The sequence below is a fragment of the Caloenas nicobarica genome, chromosome 4 (genome assembly GCF_036013445.1).
Source record: "Caloenas nicobarica isolate bCalNic1 chromosome 4, bCalNic1.hap1, whole genome shotgun sequence".
Taxonomy (NCBI): Eukaryota; Metazoa; Chordata; class Aves; order Columbiformes; family Columbidae; genus Caloenas; species Caloenas nicobarica.
In genome coordinates this window covers 19,421,831-19,447,462 of record NC_088248.1, presented here as the reverse complement: position 1 = coordinate 19,447,462, position 25,632 = coordinate 19,421,831, and the positions used below count along the sequence as shown (strand labels likewise).

Genomic DNA, 25,632 nt, shown 5'->3' with positions numbered 1-25,632 from the left:
CTTCCCCGTACAAAGTTGAAATGTATTCTGTATTTTCAGAAAGTGAGGATGACAGTTCAATCTGGAATCCTGGAGACAGCTCGTTACTCTGCCCCTTCATAAATGGCTATTACATTGGTTCTCTCAGGAACAGCTTCTCTTCTGTCTTGCAGCTCTTTGAGACTTGTCATAGATGGAGCTGTATCCTGCTGTTCCCCAAGGAGCTGCTCCTTGAAACTGCAATAGTCAGCAGCTTGAGGGATAATGAGAGTTTTGCGTTACTTCTCCAGGGCTGTTAGAGGGGGAGTGTGTGCAGTGCCCTTACCCAGGGCTCCTGTGTATCATGGAGGGGAGGCTGGCCTTCTCGGTCTGCATTTTTGGCATTGCTCCCTGTCTGAGAGGTGTCCACAACCTTCGTGGTGAGACTGCACAGGCGCTGTCAGTCTCTCATGTGAGTGCTGCCTTCTGCACATGCCTTGGCCTTCTCTTCAAATGTCAAGGTCAGTCAAGGACAAAGGACAGAAAAATGAGATTGTGACAATCGGCAGAATATGGCATTAAATAAGCATTGTCGGAAGGTCAAAGCTGCATGTCGAAAAATGACAAGTAGCAGGGGACAACCACCTGTGTGGGGAGGAAGGCAGCTGTGCAGCTCTGACTCTGAAAGGCCTATGACTTTAACAGCCAACATGATCCCACAGTGGTGATTTATTTCCTCCAGCCTTTCACCACCAGCATTAAACTCTTTTGTCCTCGTGTTGAACCCCAGTGCCCTTTGCTGTAAATGTAGTTGATTTCTCCGGGAATTGTTGGCAAAGGAACACTCTTAAAGAACTTCCAGTAAAACAGCAATATGTTTCTTTTCCCCCCTCCTTGGTAAATGCAATCCTTTACATCTTTCCCAGGACTCTGCGTTTTTCGAGTTTTCAGTCGTTCCTGCGATCGCGTTCTGAGTACTGAGTGCTGACGGCTGTGTATAATTTCCGAGCAGACGTTCCCGCGGCGGCACCCGCTACACCCGCGTTCCGTGCGCGGCGCCACGACCCGGGGAGACACTTCCCAGCTCTGCAGCGGGGGCTTTGCCCCAGCACCCACAAAGCCGCACCGCTCCACCCGCGGCAGCGCCGCCCGGGCCGCGGGGCCGCCCAGGTGCGCCGGGACGTGCCCCGGGGGGGCGGGGCTGGGGATGGCCCCGCCCCGAGGGGGCCCCGCCCTCCGCGCATGGGAGGAGGGCGGGGGGGGCCGGTGTCTTCTGCCGCGGTCGCGGTGTCCGGCAGCCCGAGGTCTCCGCTCCCGGTTGCCGCCACCATGTATCTCTGCAGGGCCGCCTCGCAGGTGCTGGCCGCTCGCCTGAGCCGGGCCCCCTCTGCTGCGAGCCGCCTCAAGCAGCGTGGTACGCGGGGGGCCGCCTCGGAGCTCGACCCGGGGCCCGGGTAGCGGTCAAGGGGACAGCGCGGGGCGGGGCGGGTGGTGGCGCCTCCGCCTCTCCGCGGCCGGGGGGGGACGCGCGAAGGTCGCGGGCCGGGGGTTGCGGCGGGGAGCGCGCGGGGGCAGGTGCGGCCGGCGCGCGCCGCGGCCGTTGGCGCGGTCCGCTACAGCGCGCGGCTGCGGGTCCCCGGCGCGTGGCGGGCGGGCGGCAGCCGGTGCGGCCGCTCGGTTATCCCCCCGCCGCGGCCGCTCGGTTATCCCCCCGCCGCGGCCGCTCGGTTATCCCCCCGCCGCCGCCGCTCGGAACCGGCCGGCCGCCTGCCCCGGAGCCTCCGGCGGGCAGCGCCTGCCTCCGCGCAGCGGGGCCGTGCCCTTGGGAGGAGCGGCTGCGGTGCGGCCGTGTGCGCCCCCGCTCGTGGGAGCTGTCGGGGTGCCGGTCAGGTGTGACCCCCTCCCGGAGCCCGGGGGCCGCCGTTTGCTTCGCTTCCACCTCGCAACGACAACAACGAGAGGTGAAACCCCAGGGCCAGGTGGATATTAAACGCAGTGGTTTGTGCTTCGGCCGCGGGCGGGAGCGTGAATCAGCCCGGTGCGTTGCAGCCATGGCTTTTGGCGCATCGGGGATTGTGTAACCAGTAGAAAAAAACAAAACGAAACATTCTGGCCGTGTAGGGTGATTGTAGGCTCAGCGAGCGCTCTCCTACCTGTCACAGGCAGCCTTTAAGAGGAAGGCATTAATGAGAAACTAGCACAGAACGTGTATATAAATATAAGAAGATCCATTAGGATGCATGACGCTTGAAAAGACGTCTGAAAAGTGTGTCATGAGACAGATGATGCTAAACGTAATCTGGCACACAATGGCAATATTTTGAGATGGAGGCTGGTTTTGCAGCTACTGATTGCAATGCTCAGAGTTATTTTGTGTTTAATGAGCACCCTTTCAATGAACCATTTGCTCATCTGGGATGAAGTAGTGAAATTCAGCTGAAAGCTTTGTTGACAAACAGAACTACATGGGTCTCTTCTTGAGATGTACAGAAGAATCCAAAGCTATAGCAAATGTCAAACCCATAGAAATGGTAAACAAAAATAGATGGCTAAAGCTGCTGTTCTAGTGAACAAATAATCAGTGATTAAATTGTGTAATCCTGCCTGTTTGCCATGTTGGGCAGCGCTTGAACTTATGGGCATGTATACGAATGTCAGCAGTCAATTTGAGATTAGAAGTCTGCGGATTCAAAGGAACAGGGTTTTTCTTGAAGGGCTCTGCTAGTAAAGTGAAGACTATTTGTTCTCTCTGCTGATCATGACTGCAGCAAGACTGATTAATCCTTTTACATTACTTAGGCAGGAACATCTTTGCATTCCTTAGTCTATATAGATAGCATACAGTACTCGGAACCTGATAAACAGTGTAGTTCACAGAAAATCTTCCCCTCTTAGGAAGAACTGTGCTATGTACCTTGTTCAGTTAGGTACCATGCCCCGTTTTACTCTTGTTATACTAAACATTGCTGAGCTGTACCTCTCACTTTTGTTACAGCTTTTAAAATCATCCCTTCCCATACGAAGTTCAGATTCCATCATTCTGATTTGTGATTGTATTTTACATCAATTTCAATAATGGTTTTTGTAGCACCTCTTCGCCAGATGGCATCTGGGAGTGTTCCTGGCTCTTCCGGAGAGAACATGATTTACTATCTCCTTGCTGGTGCTGCTGCTTTTGGTGGTTTATTTTATGTAAGTGTTTGGGAATGGACCTGTTTGTGCTTCCTGAGTTTGCTTTGTATGAGATGCATCAACAGAATGCAGGTGTCATAGCACATAGTTAAACACAGCCTAACTTTAAAATCAGTTCAAGGAAACTAGTGAAACTGAATGCCCATTGCTTGCCTATTTTACTGTTACTTTGATGCATAGGGCTGTTGTCATTCTTAGTAGAAAACATATTTAAAACTATGTGGAATGGATGTGTCCAAAGATGGAATGGCCTCTCTTTGTCAACCACAAATGTTAAGAATATGTCGAAGCAGGCAAGACAGATATAAAATAAGATGCCTGAAGCTACAAGGAGAGAATGTAAACCTTGTTAATTGGGGCTGAAAGAAAGCTAATAGTATTTATTACTTAGTAAAAGCATGTTAAGAGTTTTGTAAACATCTACTTTTGTCAAGCCTTTCTGTAATCATTCTCTTCCCTACATCTAAATATATCACACTTTGTGCTTCGTGTCCCTAAAGCCCCCATTTTGTAGGATCTTTCCACCCCCTCCCACATTTGACATGGTGAGATAGTGACTAGCACATCCCAAAGAGGTACATATTTCTCTCTCCCACAAAGTAATCCTCTTGAATGGTAAGTAGGTTCTTCTTAGTCAAAACGTCAAATTTGCATGATTCCATATCTGGAAGAATAATACATTCTCTTTCTGTTACCTTTTTACCATAGGGTTTTGTTAATTTTTTTTTTGTTTTTTAAGTAATCTGATTGTAATTGTGTTTCAAAATACTGTGTTCAATTCTTGAAATACTGCAGGGCTTTGAAAGCTGCGTGGTATATTATATTTGCTTTCTAACAATGGAGAAATATGAAATGTATAAAGATGTTACTATAGCAAAATAGATTTTTTTTTTTTTTAACCTTGCTTAGCATAATTTGATATGGCTTTTAAGATGAGCAGTAGCACTTGTTTAAAAAGGTTTAAAAACCCTTCTCCCCCCTTCCCTCTTTTTGTTTGGTAACTTTGTAGGGATATAGCAATTTTTTAATTTTTAATTTTGTTTTCCTTTCAGGCCTACAGAGTAGTCAGTTCATCCCGTAGCAACTATATTGAACATATGAATATTCTTCATGAGAGAGCTCAGTCACGGAAAGGCAGGGGTGAGTTGAGCTCTTCTCTCTTGTTCTCCAGGTACACGAGGGTGTGGAACAGATTTCTACATAGTCTAATCAGGCCTTAACCCTGCCCAAGTCCTTGTCTGAGCTCTGTGACTGGGAGTAAAGACAAGGGTGGTCGTGCAGTGTTCTGTAACAAAGTAGTATCTGCACAAATTTTGGGAATGTACTTAAGGCAGTGAAGCTGACCTGTGAGCAACGTGCAGGTGTCTCTTTGGACAGAAAGAGTTAATGTGTGAACCATTAATTGTATATTGGGTATTTGCATTTGATTTACTGCAAGCTTAATGAAACTTGACTAAATGCATAATGCTGTCAAAAACAGTTTTGTTCTTTTGTTTGTTTCGGGTAAGGTGATAATATCTTTTTCTCAGTCAACAATTTGGCTTCAAGCCATGTGTTATCAGGGAACCCAGTTCAATCTTGCTGTGCTGAGATAGGAAAAATACTATGCTTTTAAAAAAAATATTGTACATAGAACCCATTTCTTGTCCCACAACTTTGATTTTTGTCCATTCTAATTTAAGATTAAATGAAAAGCAGACACCACCTAAATGTATGGCAAATTCTTACTTAGCTCTTCATGCTTAAATAATTAGACCATGTTAGTTCAAATACTTGTAATGGAATGTTGTCTCTGTCTCTGTCAATTAGTGTTACTGCGGTGTTAATATAAAAGAGAACTTTGGCAAGCATGGCCTTGCTAGGAAAAGCAATTATATTAAAAAAAAGCCTTTTTAAAGGATCTTTATATTTTTATTTAGTTGTTATTTAAAAAAATAAATTAATGAAGCCATAGCACTTGAAGCTGCTTATTTTTTATGATTCTGACATCTAGAGAATTGATTTAATATATTTGAGTCCATGCAAAGAACAGATTTGAGTAAAGTATGCTGAGTTTAAATTTTGTTTTCAGTGTGAGAACATGCTTTGAATTGTCTGCCTCTAAAGTTATTTATGGAATTTCAAGAATAACAATTTCAAAATAATGTGGCCTTTAGTTGTAGAACTTTAAAATCCCAGATTTTAACATTTAAAATGGCAAAACACCTTAATTTCCTTTCTGTTAAGCAGCTGGAAATAATAATTTTTAACTTGATTCTTAGGTGCTGAGAATTTGGCCGCTATTTGAATGCAATCCTTCCCTGACCCTAAACCGAAAAATCTAAACAGCACCAAAGTAGATATTTCCTTCTAGTCACCTGTTGTTTGGGGAACAAATGAGGATCGCACTCATTACATTCTCACTAATGTAGTCAGAAGAACATGGCAGGTGTGAAAGCATTAAGCAAACCTTCTAGGGCACTCAAAATTATGTCAGTGTATTCCCTTTTCTCTTAAGGTTCACCTCTGCAAGGTACTGAGTTTTAACGCTAGTCTACCAAAATGTTAGTGTGGGATACCAGCAGAGCCGGGGTGCTGTTTGCCCACTGAAAGCTGTACCTGTGTTGCCCGACACTGGGGTTGGGGTGCTCTGTAATTTACTCAATTCTGACTTCAGGTACTCTCTGGACATTCCATAATCTGATGCCTTGTGCTGCTTCATGATTTACATGAATGTCACAACCATTGGCAGATGACTGCTGCCTCCTTTATTATTGATAGTGAGAACTCCAAAACATTTCTCCGGCCATACAGTGAACACGGTTGGAACTTGTTTCCTTTATTATTCTCAGTATTGGACTCCTGAATAAATGCTCAACCCAGAGTTTTTAATTCAACTTCTGAGTAGGTAATTCCAATTCACAATACGAAACTATTATTGAATCAGCTCTTTTAAATCCTTCCTCATTCCCAACTGTATCCTCCCAAAAGAGGTTTCTATTCTTTTCCTATGGAATCCTCTGCGTGCTTTCTCAAAAGAATGAACGTCACTCTTCCTCCCCCTTTTTTCCTGTTCCCTGCATAGTCATATTTTTGTGTGCATCTTGTCACAGAGTGTTACCATAGTATTGCTTTTCCCAGAAGCGCCACTGCAGCTTCTTCCCTTGTGCATTCTTTAGATTCAGTTGGTCCCTACACGTTTTCACAGTAAGCATTGCTGATAAGAGCAATTAAAAATTATTTTCTCAAAGTAATCTTAATATTTTCTTAGGGTCACATAAAATCAAGCTCAGAATAAGCTATGGAACAGTGCTAGTAACAATATGAAATGGTGGATAGAAAAGCAGCATGCCAAACAGCACATTCATGGCATATTTGCTGCGTGTCATTAGTAAGAGTAGAACTTTCTAACTGGAATAATTTAATACTAGGGAGCTGCTGATCAGAGAGACACTCTCCTGATCTGAATTATTTTAGTCGTTTCTAATCCTGAGGAAAATTCTCCCCTTTTGGCCAAACCCAGAATTTCCATTATAAAGAACTGCATGTAGCAAACATGGCTGTCAAAGCAAGAGGAAAAAAATCAAATACTATTCTAGGCTTGTTTGTTTGTTAGTGGGTTGAAGTGACATTTAATGGTATTTTAATTAATGATATCAGATATTTTTAAAAAGTTCTAATAAGAATTTTCTGTGGCTCTTCTTAACTGAAGGCTACTCTCAAATGTATGGAGGGATTTTAAAAAGCCCCTGGCAGAAGCCTGACTCGAAGTAGCAGCAGGAAATCTGGGACATCATTTGAACTGTAAAATGATGCTTGCCTCGCAGAACATTCTACTTGCTTATTTAGCAAATGCTGGGTTTTGTCTTCCATTTGCATATGTCTCCTTTAAACTTATTCCTGATTTCCTCCTTTTTAGCAATGACTTTTCTTTTTAACTTGATGCAAGCTGATTCAATCTTTCTAATCTGTACTCTGCTTTTACACTTTCCAGACTAAAATACAAGGGAAATCTCTTTCCAAACCCGAGGAAGTTAAATACAAAGGACAGTCGTTCACCATTGCGTACCTTGCAGCCTACCTTGGGATGACTTTATACCTCCTATTCTAAAACTCCATACTTGTGAGACTTTAAAAGAAGTACTTATGATTGCAAGGCCAAACCATATTGATTTTATTACTGAATCTGCTTTGTAGAAGGCAGTTCTGAGATGATAGCTGGCTGTTCTGAATGAATGCACCCTATATTTGACTGTCCAATAAAGTATACTGAATGCTGAGCTTGGCTGTTAGTCTGTTCTTTGTGTAATCAATTCAGTTTTTTGAAATATAGCATTCTCTTAAAGGGACATGGTCAGACTACATAATAGAAAACTTCGATTTTTACTGAGCAATGGATAGACTTGTGTTTAAACCTGAACATAAAAAGATAGGCTTGCACTAGCAGAAGAAAACCAAGAATTAAAATTGATCTGTTTAGCTTTTAAACAGATATAAAATAAATTCTGACTGTGTTTCTTTAAGCTCTTTCCTTTCTATTCTCACTTATTATACATTGGATTACAAACTTTATTTCCAGTTCTATTTTCTCACATGGTGAGCTGGTTCTAGTGGCAAACTTGCAATGAACACTTGCTATACAACTTGATTTTGTTAACTTGATTTTAGTGCATGTTTGCATGGTGCTTGTCCATCTTTGTGGCTTTGTGCTTGTAGTTATTCATGACTTGTCTCAGCTGAGTTTGAAGTAATGCATGCTTGGGAAACACTGGGTTTTTCAGATTCTAAAGAATGCGACCCACAGCAGTCTAGACAAGTCTTTGAAAGACAGCTGGGACTTGCAAAAAGTAAATGATCAGTCGTGAGTGGTCCTATCTCTAGTAAAGTAAATGCTGACCACTTAAAATTAGCAAGTTATTTTCTTTCTTCTATGCCTAGTTTCAATAAGGGCCCACTGTTTTCTTGAGTGCTGTGGCTCATGCACTCCCAAGTGTGATGTTGGTGCAATTAATATAGCATTGAAGAAAGCAGGGTGAATAGGGATAGCAGAGTACTTGTGCCATCATAGAGCTAAGAGATGGCACAAAACCAATCTAAAAACTAATCACTTGTTGTGCTCTGTGTTATTGTAGCTATTGCCAGCCAAGCTAGCCCACCTTGAAAATAGCCCTGCACAAACTGGAGGCACACCTGGGGTTGCAGAGCTTCCAAGTTGTGAGCCTGATTGGTAATAAACTTCATGAGAGCTTCTAGGCATGGTTGCACGTCTTATTCCCAGTGTGGTAACCCCACTATGGGGTGTGAACAGGGCAAGAATCCTGTTCCCCGTGACACCCGTGAGTGCATTATCACCAGCCCTTTCAGCAGAGTGGGTTTGGAGCAGTACTTTGGTGTGGTCCTTTCTGATCAATCCCTGCACTCCCACCTCTTGCAGTCACTTACTTTAAGCCACAGTTTATTTTCTTATTACACTAAAGCAGTTGTGAAACTCAGTAATTAAGCATATGGTTTCCTCTTCTTGTAAACATCTTTTTGGTGCAAGATTAGGCAATGTGGGGGGGGGATTAATTATTGATTTATTGACTTTGTAAATTCTGATCCCAAAGCTTAGCTTTCCATTTTAAATTTAGATTATGATGATGCTAAAAAGTAGTTGATGAATTTGTGTTGCATGCATGCGCTTTACTCTCTTTATTGTATTAAATAAATCCTTAAAAGGTGATGAAGAAGAGACGGCTGAAGTTACTGAAGTGAAGACAGTCACGGATGAGGCTGATGCAGTAGCTGCTGCGGGACCTGCAGCACAGGATGAGAGTTCTGGGGTATCCTCAGAAACTGGAGAGGAGAATGACTTACCGGTTCCAGAGGCATCCCCTGCTGTGGAGGAAGCACAGCAGGAACCTGCTGCAAATGTGGAAGCTGCTGCTAATTCAGAAGCTGCTGCAGTGCAAGGTTAACTTACGATTGCGATTTTTGCGTGTCTGTGTTGTGGTTTCTAAAACTCTGCCTCTTGCTACAGAATGTTAAGAACAAATGACAGTATTCCTAATGGAGTTTGTCCTGCAGTGAAAGCTAATTCAGATGTCACCTTGATATATCATGAGCATAAAGTAATTAGGTTTATTAAATCAGCGTCTCTAAAAGCATGCTGCCTGTGGCACCAGAGTTACTGTCTAAAACTAGTAGAATGAGAAGTTTATTTTACTACCCCATTCTATTTCTTTAAGATCTTATGTGAAGGTCAGCGTGTAATATGATCAGTTCAACAGTTGTCTCAGTGTCCTACTCCTTATTTCACTAGCTGTTCCCAAGATATTAACCCTATAAAATTATAGCAGTTCTGCCAATGTAATGTCAATGTAATCTTGCATAGCAAACAAAATGTTATTGTGAACTCAGTGTTAAGGGTATACTAGGCTAAAAGTTTCAAAATTTGATAAAGCATCAAATTAGTATTAAGCACTTAAACGATTTGGTGGCTACATATTCAGTATTTTGAACTGTCAGGGGTTTTGAAATATTCTGGTTTACTATACTTTTTAAAAATCACAATAATAGAGATGCAAACCTATCCATAAGTTGCATAAAACACAGGGTTATAATTTAACTTGATTTTTTTTTTTTTTTAGCAAGCTCACTTTTTCCTTTTTTTTTTTTTTAACTGCTAACCTGTAAGTATAGAGCAATGACTTATCCTTTTACATTTTTATTTGTTCAGCTAAAGTTGGAAGGGACACACAAAAAGAAGTTGCCATTTGTCAGTAGATAGGGAAGGCAGCAAATGTTTGCGTCTTGTGTCTTCAGTTAAAAAACAAACAACAACAAAAATTTGTGAGCCTATCATGAAAGGGAAACTTCACTCTAATTCTTGCTTTGGAAGGGAAGACTTCACTGTGGCAGTAGCAAGTATTGAATACACTGGGTTTTCAGCTCGACTTAAACATGGAATCTTTACTGCATGCCTATGTTTTACTTCCTTTCAGAAAACAAACATCTACTTGAGAGAATATATCTAAAATACAAGTCAAACAGAGATTTAAAGTATTTTGACTACTAGTCCATGGGAGGTTATCATAGCACCTTGAAAAGTATTAGCCGATTCTGGAACTGGTTTTGCCTTTTTCCTTGGTGACTCTAGTGAGGAATGGATGCATCTTAATTGCCTTTTCAACAAATGAACTTGAGAAATGGTGCAGCAGTTCAGATGTCTGACTTTTCATAAAAGCTCTAGGTATGAATGGGATTTAATTCATGTCAGAATAGCTCCTGTGCTTGTCTGCAAAACAATCCATTACAAATGACATTTTAAAACAACACTTGGTCCAACCTGCTGAAGGTAATATAGCAATAAAAAGTACAAGTAAGTATATTACTGTTTACATATACAAAATATTTAAAATATCTAGATCCTTAAAAATTTCCATTTCTGTGGAATATTTAGACCATTTCATTTAGAAAGTAAGTAGTCTGGTATGTGTTAAAGTTAGTGAATCGGATCTGTTAAGAGATAACGTTTTGACATGTCTTGCAGTGTTTACCTCTGTTCTACCGAGCAGTTGTAAAATTTCATTTTAAGGAGGGAGCACTTGCTTGTATCTGGAAGTGGTTGAATATTCCTTTCACGTTGCTTATCTAGAGGTATTAGTTAGCTGTTGGATAGGATAGGATCTTCCATGTGGTAAATATTCCTGTTGCTCTGTTGAAGAGGAAGCAGCTACAATCTTCCCTGAGAAACATTGTGCGTAAGTGGATTAAGTCTGAGGATCTAATTGTAGATGTGGTGACTTCACGTAGTTAGTGGTCACTTATAAGAGTCAGTATGTCTTGTAACTGTTAATTATTGCTGGTGTTGACTGGAAGTGGATGGGCTGTTTAGAAACTACTGATTTCTTAGGTCTATTTTCTCTGGCAATGTACTTACTGAAGAAAAGGACACTAGAATAACACCTGTTATGCTAATATTTATAAGGGATTCTGAGGGTCATTTCAGGTGTCCTCTGTCAAATCTTGCTGCGGTGGTTATTCTTTGTGTGGTAAATCTGGTGGAAACAAACCTGTGGCATATAAAATTGTTGAGAAACTTCTGCATGTTGTTTCAGCCATCTTCCTTCCACCCTCTAATCAGGATATTGTGTATTAGCTAAAACATTGTACTTCACCTCGGTAATTACTAGTTGCTAAAGCAAGGGAGCATTCTCCCTGAGGTAGTGTTGCCTGATCTCTTTTGCATTACTGGGTGGTTAAAACTTGCTTCTCAGAACAGTTCTCTCATGCCACTGGTGCCTGGTGAAGACTGGTGTAAGTAATTGTTCTTAACAGGTGTGCCTAAATGAAGGGTGAACCCTGTGAATCTCATAAGCAGTTCATGTGAGGTTCTGTGACTGCTGTGTAACCTGAATCCTGCCCTGGGAGGCTGCAAAGTCTGCAGAGGCTCCTGCCTCCAGGTCACCTTAGTGTTCCTCTGCTCCTTGCTCTCGTCTCAGCCCGTCTGCAGTAGAACAGCAAGGCTGCTGAAGCGGTTCTTCCCTCTGGTCTCCGAGGAGATGATGGGTGTCTCTGGCTCTTGACCACGTGAAGGTTTAAACAAGCAGCACGTGGTCTTGCACGTGCAAGCTTTAACCAGTGTCTCTTTCCTTTGAGCTATGTAAAAGCTCGTTTCCATTGACATGATGTTTAAAATAGAAGAAGGTGGCATTTTGATTCAAAAGTTCTCTGCTCTGTATGTACCACTTTGTTCAGTGTTTCTGTGCAGTAAACAGCTGTGGGGGGTTTTTTAAAAATAATTTTATAATTAAAATCCTTCTGGAAATATCTTCCAGCTGTGCATTTAACTATCTTTATCACTTGTGTTCTCTCCATTTAGAGGGAAAAAGAAAGTGTATCCATGTTTTTTACTGAGGTAGAGAAGTATTCTTTCAGAACTTCCAAGGGAAAAGGAGGCTTCCTTTGAAAAATAATATTTATTTAAATAATTTTTGTTAGTTTTGTTGGTAGCTTGATGTTACTTCTGCAGATGAAGGTGCAAGAATTTTTATCATTACCAGTGAAACTCTGCTTTTTCAAATGCAATTGTTTCTTTTAATCTCTAAGACTTTCTGTAATGTGTTTGGAAGTGCAAGGTATGCAGCCAATGGATGTTCATCTCCAGCTCCAGTATGTATATGTACATGTGTATACAAATAACATAAATGCGTGACTATACATGGCTGTGCAAAAAAACCCCAGACCAAAACAGAAAAAAACCCCCAACCTTGGAGGTAGGTACTTAATACTTAATCAGGCTAATTTCAATTTTAGAAAGTTAATTACAATTGTATCTGGCTGGACTTCTCTCCTTGCCTCAATTTAAGCAATTTTCAACCCACTAGTGGCATCTGGAATTTTGGGAAATGCTGTTGCTAAAAAAAAAAAAAAGGCATTATGCTATGTAACTCTGTTCCCAAGATTTTAGCTTCCTTTAAATTTTCATTTTCTGTACTTTTTTGTTACTTGGACTGTTGCTGTCACTCTGGGCTACTGCCTGATGTTGGTAAGATTCCTGCTGTTCTCATTTTAGTGTACACTGTGTCTGGGGACTATAAATAAAGACCAATTTGTCTACAGATAGCACAAATGCTATTAAAATGCACAGATTGGCAAGATGCTGTTTGGATGAGGCAGTGTTGTTGCATTAGTGACTTCTAGTTTTTTGGTTGGTGCTATAAACTTTTCTCCAACTCTAGTATTGAGGCTTGAGGATTTGGCGTTATCAACTGCAAAAGCAATTAGTCCAAAAATGTGCTTTCTTGGACTTCTGTAGCATAGGTTATTTTCTAATTTTGTCAGTATTGTAGGATATGGTCTATTCTCTGTTTATTATTTCAAACACTGTTTGAGTAACTAGTTTTGGGGGGGATTAGTGTGTGAATGTGCCCGTATTTCCATGTTAAGCTTCGAAGGGCATTACAATGCCAGTTGTCTGCAGCCTAGAGAAACAAATACAGGCTGCACTGGACAGGAGTTACTGCTTTCTGGACGAGACTTTTGCTGACCCGGTCGCACAGTGATACCAAGCAGGCAGAAACACGTGACGTGATCAGCGTATGTTGTTTTTGCTTGGTAGGTTACCAAACTCTGGATGCATATTCAAATGCTTTCCCATCTATTCTGTGACACTGGGAGTATTTTGGAGATTGCTGAAAAGTCCTCGAAGTAATTTGCAATGGCTTATACTTATTCAGAGCTTTTCAGAATGATGTTGCTCAGTAGAACAAACACATGCTGCTCAGCTTTTTTTGTTTCCATTGACATGATGTTTAAAATAGAAGGGAGCATTCTCCCTGATGTAGTGTTGCCTGATCTTTTGCATTACTGGGACAGGAGGAAAAGCTGTGCAACCTGCAGCTCTTTACAGCCTTAGGTGTTGGGGTGAGCTGCAGCATGGACAGGGCTGGGCAGACCTGACCCCTTATGATTATACCACTTGTTCACAGATGGACCACATGAAAATAACTACACTTCTTTTTTAATCTCTTCTCAACCTTGCTTGTATAGGTCAGAAGCATCTCATAACGGGCCTATTAGTTGTCATTGTCATATGTAAATATTGCATTAAATGTGTCTCTAGATGAAGATTGGTGTAACGGAAGACAAATAGAACCAGGGAAAGTATTCATATTCATATGATAAAATTTGTGCTCAATTACCATCTGTAATAAAGGTTTTCTATTCTGAATCTCCTTTTAGGGGATTTTTTTTCCTCTTCATTGATTATGCTAGACTAAGGTATCTAGATTAGGCTCTCGAAAGTTGAATTATGTGCCTTTTATCCTACTGGGGAACTATCCATATCTGTGGAACTTCTGTGGGGTATTTCTGTTTCACATTTATCACTTTCTTTATCTGTCCCTTGGGCTGCTGCATTTATCTTACATCTCTCTGATTGCCATACCCTGGCCACTATTCTCTTATCTCTACCTCCTGTTTTTCCTTCATAAAACTGAGCTTGTAGATGAGTTGTCATAGCATAACTGGAAAAATTTCTGTAGGAAGAATGAGAACAGTATTTATTATAGAAAATACTTCTGTAAAAGTTGTATCTGAAGACGCAAGCTGGTAAAGGGAGAGACTGTTCAGTTTTGACCAGCTTAGCTGAAAAGATAATTTTATGGCATGCACTGGGCTGGAAAGGGAGATTCCAGTAAAACAAACAAACAAAACCAAACAAAAACAAACAAAAAACACACAAAAAAACCCCAAACAGAACTTCCCAGCTAAGAGTGCAAACAAATAAGTGGGGGAGAACTTCATAAAATAAATGTTTTTTCATTTGTCTGCTGTAGAACAAGGGGACAAATAGCCTCTCAAAAAATATTGAAGCTGGTAAAATGACATAAAGTGAATAATGCCTAAATGATTGTCACTATTAAGGAGAAAATGGACTCACTGATTTTTACTAGTAAAATATTTATAGCTCATTGTCAAGATTAAAAAAAATCCAACAATAACTTTATTTCTTTAAATTGGAAAGCAAGAGCTCAGTTTAGTCAACAAAGCCTGTTAGCATTTACTTCACCTTTAGTATTACCTGTGTTACATGAAAATTTTCTGTAAATACAGCATGCAGAGGAATACTGTTACTGTCGTGTTTTAAAGAAAATTGCAACAAGGACTCCTTTCTGTTCTCCTGTGGTGGCAGTTCAAACCACAATGGTGGTAATGATGGGATTTTTATATTAATTTTTGGTTAGCATTTTTCATTGCAGAGAGAAACACCCTTTTCAAAAAACAGCATGCCGAACTTTGCTCTTTTGATAAACAATGTGAGTAAAACTTGGTGCATGACTTTGTATGGAGTGTTAAAAAATGCCGAACTTTAATTAAAAGGTTTTTTAGTACTTCTGAAGGATTTAATAAATCAAATTATCTCATTTTCACATATGCTGTTTATGTTAATTTGCACTGGTTTTCCTGGTGATCCATTCCCATCAGCAGCTAGATGTTTGTTTAAGAAAACCAACCAAACACAATGTAAATTACTTCACATTGCTACAAAACCTTGTTACAGAATAGAAAACCAATATATTTGAAATTGTATGAAGAAGTATAAAGTATTCTGGATTATGCACTGTGTTGTGCTTTTATTCGATCACTACAGGCATCTCTGAATCCTTTTTTAATAATTTATTGTAGGATAAGTTCTCTTGAAGTGAGTCTTTGGTCATTAGTATGAACTAATGAGGATTTTCTTAGGACCTAGTGACCTAAATTAGGCACAAACAGCCTGTGAAGTGTTTGGTTGAATGAAGTTGTTCTTTTCTTGCTGTATGGAGTGAAGAAATTTTTTTTTCTTAAAAATGTGCATCGTAATGCCATGGTTTAGGCTCTCAGCTGGACGTCATGGATTTTTATCTGGATTACTTATGGTTGATTTGCAAAGAAAAAAAGCTTTCGTATTTTTATAATGACAGGATTATTAGAAATCCCAGTGTACTTTTGTTTGTCAGTTTCTCAAATACCTTGAGCTCTGAACTTCTGGTTTGGCTTTAGCTTATGGAATGGTTGCAATGTTAAAGTGAGGAAGCTCTTGACACCCATGGGCTGTGGCAAGGCATTGCAAGGTAGGGAAGGTTGTGACTGCCTTCTTTTTTGTCGAAACAAAAGGGTGGTTGGACCAGTGCAGTTCCACAAACAATTTCTTGAGAGCAACGTGAGCTTCAGCAGTTGCCAGCCACTAGTTCCTGTCCTGCACATTTCAGGAACTGATGGGACTGAAAAATAACCAGTGCTTTTCTAAATGATGGTTAGTTCCATGATTCGGTTTAGCATGTAGAGCCGAGAGGTTTGTTTGTTCTCATCTGAAGCTCAAGTGCTGAACTCACAGTGTGGGTTTGTGGTTAATCATCCTGCAGATTGTTCTTTTTAAGCCAAATGTTTAAGTGTGTTTCCTTTGTAAAGAAATGGATAACATACTCCAGGTGATTATAATGCTAAATGGTCACTGAATAAAAGGCCACTGAGCAGAGGAAGAGCATTTCAAATAGTCCCGAGTGATATTCCTGGTGCTTGGGATGTTCCTGGTGGTATCAGCAAGCCTTGTGTGATAAGCTTCCCCTGTCTTCTTGGCCAACGAAGCCTGAAGCAGCTGCTCACTTCACAGTTTTGCATGTTTTGTCCCAAACTGACCTGGTGATGATTATTTCCCCCCCTTCCTGATCCTGAGGTGGCCGATGGAGGTTTGAGCAGAGGGAGGAGGTGCTGAACCCAAGTCAGCTGTACCTGGGCTGGCAGGTGGCTTGTGATGAGAGGAAAGAAAGGGAGCTCTGCTGTCACCACCATCGCAGGAGTTAGAACAAAAGCCACTGTCGAACAAACTTAATTTCCATTTTCCTTAAAGCAGGTATGATGGAACCAAAATGTGTTAAGTTGATCTTAAAGGGAATCACGGTTTCTTACTGCTGCTGTTGTGTTCTCCTCTGGGTTAGATCTGGGGGAGCGAGGTACCCCACCTCTTGTGCACTATTTTGCAGTCTCTCACAAAGATGTTCTTGAATTCCTTTTTAAACATGGTAGAATTTGACTTTTAAAAAGTGAATTCTACTCCACTGTCAGTTTTCCATTAGTGCGTCTTTAAACTATGAAAAGGAAAAGGGAATTTTTTGCTCTGTTGATCCTAACATTTCGGGGCACATCCTGAGACCCTACGTGGAGCTTACTGAAGAGAAGCTTTTTGGCCTGCGGAGATGAGGTGAAGAAAAGCATCAGGTTCTGGTGTGATTAGTTCTCTAAAAAACAGTAAATTAAATATTTTTTTGTTTTCACAGTCAAAACTGACTTTTTTTTTTTCCTTTGGAATAACTGTGTGGCATTGGTTATGTTATAGGCAGCTTGAAATATCAAAGCCTTCTTTTGTACTCCAGCTTTTGTTCATGTGCCCCAGGCAGATTCCATTTGTATTAGGCTGGCCGACTTGTATTATTTTAGCTTTATAAAGCCAAATTCTTCTGCAAATAACATTCTAAAAAGTAATTGAACCTGACATTCTGCATTAGAGATACCAGCCTCCTATTGACTGTTTAAAAAAAAATAATGATATGAAGGCTACTGCTTTAAGTAAAATGCTTCACTGAGAAAAGTGTATTTTAAAATATCTTTACAATTGCAGGAAACCAGTGCCTGTTCAGATTTTGTTGTTGTTGTTTCTAACTGGAAATATCACTTTTAAAATTAATCAAAGGATTAGGATTAGAATCAAAATGTGATAATTTTAAATATATTAGTAGAGAAATGCAGAACTGTGGAAAAAATATAAGCTGTACTCCTGAGAATGCTGTGGTTATCTTGCATGATCTTGTTATGAAACTTCCAACCTGGGGAAAAAAAAAAATCTCTACCTCTCCCCAGGCAAGGAAAAAACTGAACATAGCTTTCGTTATAAAATCTGGAACAGCTGTCTTCTCAATATGTATTGCAAATAAGGAAAACATACTTATGAAGCCACTTAAAAATACAAGGTAAAAGCTTAAAGGCTGGATAGATTTAAAAATCTACTATAAAATTTTGTTTAATTATGCCTACTGGCTGTTTGCATCAGTCCTTTGTGAATTGGTATCAATAGATATTAAAAATAATCAAAAAGTTTCAACGCAAAAGCACTCTGAACGTGGAGAGTATTGCAGCGGTGCTGAGTTGACTGGCCAAAGGTGGTAAAAATTTTGCTGTAGGTGTAAAATTCTGAATTCCAAGAGTGTCCCCTCACTTTTTAAAAACCTTGGACTTTTTCTTCTTTTAATGCTGCTCTGTGAGAGGCAGTTTCCTCTTGTTTTTGCACATTAAGGGAAAGATGTATTTCTTTCACAATGTAAAGTGTTTCACCTGCCTGAGGAAGGAGGAAAGCAGTTATTTCCTTTCTAGAATAATTTCTTTCTACATGTAAAAGAAGATTTATTTGTTTTCTTAACAATTAGTTGCCAGCTTGCTGTTATTTCAATGGAAGTGTGAATACCTGACTCTCACATGAACATGGTTGATTTTTTTTTTTTGAAGGGCCACCCTAAGCTTTAAAGCAATTGTTTAAATGAGCACTAAAGAAACTTTGGTGTTGTAAGAGAGGAGGGTATCCTGCTCCAGGAGTAGTCCAGGCTTGCTTAGACAGAGGAGCAGAACTTCTCACTTGCAGCTTGTCTGCTTACTGCTCTGGACAACGCTGACGTGACTGTAGATGAGTAGAGTAAGTAGTAAACTATTCATTTCTTCTTCTTGATCTCATCCTATTGCTCTCTTCAGCAATTCTGGTCAATGAAAGCTGACATATGAAATAATACGTACATATTGGACAACTGGTGGCTTGCTTTTTTGGCTTTCACACATGATTCATGCTATGAAGTGACTTGGAAAATCCAGATGTATCAACACTGACCGCTAACGCCCCGCCATATATGCCGTGTAGAAACACCATCAGAAACAGTGTTTTCTACAAAAATTCTTGCAAGAACCAAGTTCTTGGCAGATTTCACTTACCATCATTAGTGCCAGCTCAGTTTGCTTCATTATCTCCCTTACACCTGCCTGCTAAAGATTGTCCTACTGCACAGTGCTTCCCAGGTGGCAGGACACGACTGCCAGTGTGAGCTGGTTTAATTTCTGGCTAAAGCTTTGTGTTCCAGACAAAAACCTGGGCTGATTCTGCGTGGAAACTCGCTTGGGAAGTTGAAAAGCTTGTTTTAAATGCTTGAAAGCTTTGCGGGAAGAGACTATGCAAGCAGTAGGATCTGGGTTCTGAAAGTCAATCCATGTGCATGGAGTTTTTTGTTGGTTTTCACAGAATCACAGAATGTTAGGGATTGGAAGGGACCTCAAAAGCTCATCTAGTCCAATCCCCCTGCCGGAGCAGGAACACCCAGATGAGGTTACACAGGAAGGCGTCCAGGCGGGTTTGAATGTCTCCAGAGGAGGAGACTCCACAACCTCCCTGGGCAGCCTGTTCCAGTGTCTGTCACCCTCACTGAGAAGAAGTTTCTTCTCAAATTTAAGTGGAACCTCTTGTGTTCCAGCTTGAACCCATTACCCCTTGTCCTATCATTGGTTGTCACCAAGAAGAGCCTGGCTCCATCCTCGTGACACCCACTCTTTACATCTTTATAAACATTAATGAGGTCACCCCTCAGTCTCCTCTTCTCCAAGGTAAAGAGCCCCAGCTCCCTCAGCCTTTCCTCACAAGGGAGATGCTCCACTCCCTTCATCATCTTCGTTGCCCTGCACTGGACTCTCTCCAGCAGTTCCCTGTCCTTCCGGAACTGAGAGGCCCAGAACTGGACACAATATTCCAGATGAGGTCTCACCAGGGCAGAGTAGAGGGGGAGGAGAACCTCTCTCAACCTACTGACCACCCCGCTTCTAATACACCCCAGGATGCCATTGGCCTTCCTGGCCACAAGGGCACAGTGCTGGCTCATGGTCATCCTGCTGTCCACCAGGACCCCCAGGTCCCTTTCCCCTACACTGCTCTCTAACAGGTCATTCCCCAGCCTATAGTGGGACCTGGGGTTGTTCCTGCCCAGATGTAAGTCTCTACATTTTCCCTTGTTATATTTCATTAAATTTTTCCCCGCCCAACTCTCCAGCCTGTCCAGGTCTCTGGATGGCAGCACAGCCTTCTGGTGTGTCAGCCACTCCTCCCAGCTTGGTGTCATCAGCAAACTTGCTGACAGTGCACTCTATTCCCTCATCCAAGTCGTTGATGAATATATTGAATAGTATTGGTCCCAGTACCGACCCTTGAGGCACTCCACTAGATACAGGCCTCCAACCAGACTCTGCCCCATTGACCACGACTCTCTGGCTTCTTTCCTTCAGCCAGTTCACAGTCCACCTCACTACCCGATCGTCCAGTCCACACTTCTTCAGTTTAGCCGTGAAGATGCTGTGGGAGACTGTGTTTTGTGCTGTTTGTTATTCTGTTTGGTTTTTAAAAAATTATTACTATTAGCAGGTGAAAGTCAATCTGTGCATGTGGGGTTTGTTATTTTTTGTTATTAGCTGGAGCAAAGATCAGTCATACAGGTCATGCAAGTCCCTGCTTATGCTTCTCTGGTCTGCTGGGGGAATGCTGAGCTCACCAAAATTCAGACAATTCAATTGAAGATCATGAGGATGCAGAAGTGCTCTGGATTTGGAATGTCTTCTGTTCTACTGTGAATGCACAGAAATGTAGAGTCCTGTGCTCCCAGGGCTGCAGCTGTAGCACTTCTAAGAGTAAAAACTGTCTTTAAAGGCTACAGGAATAACTACTTTATGCGGGAGGCAGCTTTTTTTTTTTTTCCTGAAATGACAGGGATAGCTTCCTAAAAGTTATATTTCTAGGTGGAACTAGATGTTGGATGTCATTCTAATAAGCTACTGAAGCTTCCTAGTGGCACTGCCTTATTGGGGAAAAAAAAAAAGTTAAACCCCAAAAACTTCATTTCCCTTTATCTGTAAAATCAATTTCCTTTTGTGCATTTACTCAACTCAAACCAGATGTGTTTTCATAACATAAATGGTTTGGTATTGTGTTTGGTGCATGTGTAACATGCTGCTGGTGCTGCCCCGTCATGTTCTGTTCCCTGATGTGCAATTTGGAAGGATGTGTTTCTTCTCAAAATGGTTATTTTGTAAGGCAGAGGAGCTAAAGACCACTTGAGAGTGCATATAACTGTCCAGGACAGAAACGGGTCATATTTTTGTTAGGGTTCAGTGTACATGTAAGCAATGGATATTACAAAGATGTTGAGTTATGTACTGATGGTTGTGTAGTGGAAATATGTTGGGGGTCTAACCAGCCTGAGGACTTCTGTCCTCAAAATCCTCAGTATGTTAAAATCCCTTTGAATGCTTCAGAACAGCTGTTTATGCAATATGCAAAGCCTAACCACTGGCATACAGTTAGTAACCGTGATTAGTTTACAGTTAGTAAACATGATTAGTATGATTTTTCTGAGGCTTGAAGTCCTTTTCTATTATCTTTTGTTGAAAGCGCGAGGTTAAGCTCTTAATTCAGTGCAATAGTTTACTTGAATACCTGGCAAAACTGAAGAAAACTGTAGCCACTGATACTAGGACTTAGCTACTTATCCCAGAGGGGAAATTTAAAGTTGGCAAATGCCTGGTGAAGAAGCATAAGAAAAATAAATATCACTTTTTCAGGAAAAATAGGTAATATTATACACAAAGGCTGAGATTTTGCTATTGGGTATAATAGTTTGTATGAGACTATGAAGCATATAACTTCTGTAGAGTAGCATATTCTATTAAGATTTGGGGGCAATGGAACCAAACACCCAGTGAAACAATGCTATTAATGAATGATATGAGGTTCCCCCCTGCCCCTCCCAAATTAAGGAGAGGGGGGGGGGAAAAAAGAAACAAAAAAAATCACTTTTGGGAATATAAGAAGAAACAAAAAAAATCAAGAATATTCCTATTTTTAGCAGTTTTTAAATTGTATGGGTTGTAGTGAATCATCATTTGACTGATCAATTTAACTGGAGTGCTGCAAGTGGGTGCTAAAGATGTTAAGGAGCTGAAGGAATATTGTATAGTATCTATAATGAAGTAGCTGGGCATTCAGTGGAAAACATAATATAAACAGCACTTAAATACTGTGTGTCTTCGTTGCACAGAAGCAGTTGCACAATGCACATTATTTTGTTCAGTCGAAGCCTGTAGAAGTTGTAAGCAAGCTGGTATAAATAGAGAAAACGGGTCGTAGTCATTGCTGCACAAGGAAATACGGGGGCTTCAGAATTTCAAATTGATCAGCATTCAGAAAATAACACAGAACCAATTAAGATGCTTTAACTCCTCTACAAGTTATCTTGAAAAAATATGGAAACTCAATTTTTTTAGTATTTGAACTAACGAAAGTTAGGATTTATTTCAATTGCATCTATTGATTTCTGTAGAGGTTCATGACAGGATTAACAACTTTGCAATAACCCAACAGTTAGAAAAGTGAAATCCTTCTTCGAAAGATTACAGAAAATGAGTCATCATTGTACCAGCCATAGATTAAAATCTCTTATGAAATAGGATGTTACTGCAGGATTTTACATGGAACAACTGCGAGAGATTTAAATGGACTGAAAAAAATATGAAACGCAGGCAGATTTAAAAAATTTTTTTTAAAAAAGGGGAGGGAATAACACTGAGATTAACATTCAGAGAAACAAAAAGGAGAAGTTCCTAAACTTTGTAATGCTTTGTGCTACTGACTGGTCAGCAGCAGAGGGTGTGAGGGGCTCTGGCAGAGAAGGGGCAATATGGTTGTCCCGATTCTGAAAGAGGTGAGGAACTCCTTCTCGGCTTGCCAGGTCATCGTCCATCTGGTGTTCTCCTGGGATCACAGCACCTCCCAAGAACAGAGAAAAACACGTTTACCTTGTGAGCGGGATGCTGAGTGCTTGTTCCAAGACTGAGCCACATACAAGCAACCAGAAAATACAGAGATCTTTTTCGGTATGTCAGATCAATGCTCAGAGTTGCTTTCATGGTTATAGACTGGTATTTATCTTCATGGTGCTCAGCACTTTGCAAAGGAATGGTGCCAAAATAATCTTCATGGGCCAGTCTGAATCTTTGCTGGAGATTGCATCCCTTAAGATGTTTAATGACCTGGTGTAAGCTGCCACATCTTGCTGTGAGCATGTTTGTCCGGACCATGAGCTAATTCCAGCTTAATCTTCTGGGAAAGACCACTTTAGCTGTGGCACCAGCAAGGTGGCTCCTACAAAACTCCAGCCATATGTCCTCAAGGAACAGATGTGCGAGCCACTCAAAATTACCATCTAGAGTTTTCTGTGGTAACCAAGGACAATTACTCTTATCTACAGACTCAGGTTTTCAGAGACGTGATCCCTGTTGCAACAAGGCCCTTTGTATTTTAGGGAGTGACAACTACTCTGCAGAGACCTGGGTGGATACATGGTGAGGAATCCGTATTTCATTTAGTAGCTTGCCTTTCTGATAGCTATAAAGAATATTTTGGACCAGAGACAAATCATCCAGTACACGTGGTATAAGTGTTAACATTTGTTTTCAAGCAGGTAGGTGACAGACACAATTCCCTTTCAAAGGAAGTGAAGTTTTAATAAAGAGCAGGAAAGTCCATGTTGCTCCTTCTATTGCTTACTGGTCTACTCTTCTTAATGCGAAAGAAATTAAACACTGAGACATCACAAGAAATAAACAAAAATTAGCAAGATCAAACACTATAAGCGAGGAAGTTCAAACTGAATGTTTGATGTTGCAAACTCAAAACCAGCATCTTGTTACCACAGCAAATATACTGCGTTACATCAAGTGATGTTAGCTATAAAATAGCTAATGTTCTGAATTTTAAAAATACTATTTTTACTGTTTTAACTGTTTCCTATAGAGACAAAGGTAGCAATTCCTGTCTTGTTTTGTGTTGTGGGTTTTTTTTCCCTGTTGCTGCTTCAAAATTCAGTTAGTATATAGACATGTTTCATATTATGCACTTTGTATACAGATATTTTCTTCTCTTTTTTTTTTTTTAATCCTCAAGGAGTATTGAAAAATGGCTAGTTGGCAATCATGCTACACTGGAATTGCAGCCTGACCCTTCAGCCTGGTGTTGGGACACTTCTACATTAAAACTACTCATGATATCTTTGCAAGGTTATGGGGAGTATATGTGTAATATCCTGTGGTGTTGATCAGACTAGGATTATTTCCAAGGAAACTTTACAATTACCATCTTGCACATCATAAATAATTTGACAGAAATCGGAAAATAAAATGAGGATATCTCTAAGATAATACATACTTTAGAGAATACGTACCTTTATCTAAAGACATGAAAATAGCTCTTGTTTATAGTTTTCTGCCCCAGGGTTGGGGCACTAGTCACGACTTTCTCTGGAATTCCACTTGCAAACTTTATTTGCATGATAAGATTTATACATCTCATAGATTCTGTTGCCTTCAGTTAATTCAAACATCCGTGTTAGGCAGATACTTCACACCGTGAGAGCCCTGACTTCTCTCCTTTGTTTACATAGGTGAATGGAAAGACAAGACAATTATTTCTCTAATTTGATTCATAGAAACTGTGAGTGAAGTCTCGGATGTTGCAGCTGCTTCTGCCCACGAGGAAAACTCAGACACTGTTGAGGAAGGAGTAGCCTCAGCAGCTCAAGAGATTTCTGACACACCCTCAGGGAACCAGGACGTTGATGCTGAGGAGTCGGGGCGAACTTCAGAAGGTGCAAGAGTCCAGCTGGGTCTGAAATGTTTTGTCTGTGAAAAACACTAATGGCTGCTTGCCCTGGATGAACTGCAAGAACGTAAAGAACTCGAGTGGTGCAAAATGTCTGCTAGTGATGACTGTGTTTGCCTTTGTGGTGTTAGCAGAAAATTTAATTTTGAAATTATTTGCAGTGCAGTAGAAATAGGTATTACTAATTTGGACCATGGGAATGTTTTGAGCTCAGCGCCCTGCGAAGGGGCTAGAAGTTCATTAAGAACAAGAAATCCTCCCTTGTGCTGCATGTGACTTAGCACCCTGTGAAAACATGTGACTTAATTTGAAAGACAGAATTTTCATAAATTACATTGCTGTCAAGAAAAATACAGAGCATGTGATATTTGTAAACCTTACAGCGTTTCAATGCAGCTGTAAATGATCTTTTCTTATATTGCCATTGAAGTTGAATGATATAATTGGATGCAAAGAAAAATGTGTGTTAAAATCATCACTGCAGAGATTTTGAAAGGAGTTTAGAAGTTTGGCCTCTAAACTGTTTAACAATTAGAATTAGAAAGCTAAAAGGAAAAATGTCTGCATACCAAATGTGACTTTGTAAAGTGTATCCCATTAGTCCGATGGATCCTTTGGGCTAAAGGAAACAACTGACTTAACTATTTGTTGTCAAATGGGTTGTTTCCAATGTTTCTTATTGGTGTTTTGTCTCCATTTTCAGTTTCTGTGGAGGACAAGACACCTGAAGAAGTGGCTAAGGAACCCTAAAGGTACATGGTACAATTACAGCATGTGGTTTCCTGCTCTCACCTCGCTGTTTTTCTTAGTTAGTGGCAATTGCAGTGTCTGGTAAGTCTGCACGTGCACTCTCATGGTGAATTTGTATTTCTACTCCCACCAAGTACACTGCAAAAAACCAACTTAGCTGAAGTATTTATTACTGTTTGGGAACCGTTGCTGGCAGCTTTTAGAGCTTAGGGAGCAAAACTTTTCTCTATCAATTGTCATGCAGCTTGCTTGATCTTAGTCCCATGCAACCTAGATTAAGACCCAAGAGTCGTAACTTTCTTATGGGCAAAAAGTGTTCTTTGTATGTTGATGTAAAATTATATGGATATTTGACTTCTGGATTATTGTCTTACACGAGTGAACTCCTCTCTTATCTTCAGTGTTAATACAGTGAAGCCATAACCTTCTGGCCTGTTTTTTTTCTTTTAAGACGTTTTTAAGATTAGCCTCTCTGCACTTCTGATTTGTGCTAAAGA

At 40.7% G+C, this 25,632-nt stretch overlaps 1 protein-coding gene across 1 annotated transcript; it reads left to right on the top strand.

Moving 5' to 3' along the window:
- The first annotated feature begins 1,220 nt into the window (after positions 1-1,220).
- On the top strand, positions 1,221-25,137 carry MGARP (mitochondria localized glutamic acid rich protein). The gene is made up of 6 exons (XM_065634907.1): positions 1,221-1,372; positions 3,047-3,150; positions 4,203-4,290; positions 8,848-9,081; positions 24,213-24,371; positions 25,089-25,137. Exons 1-6 carry the CDS (start codon positions 1,288-1,290, stop codon positions 25,133-25,135), a joined length of 717 nt encoding a protein of 238 aa, XP_065490979.1. The 5' UTR covers positions 1,221-1,287; the 3' UTR covers positions 25,136-25,137.
- The last annotated feature ends 495 nt before the right edge of the window (positions 25,138-25,632 follow it).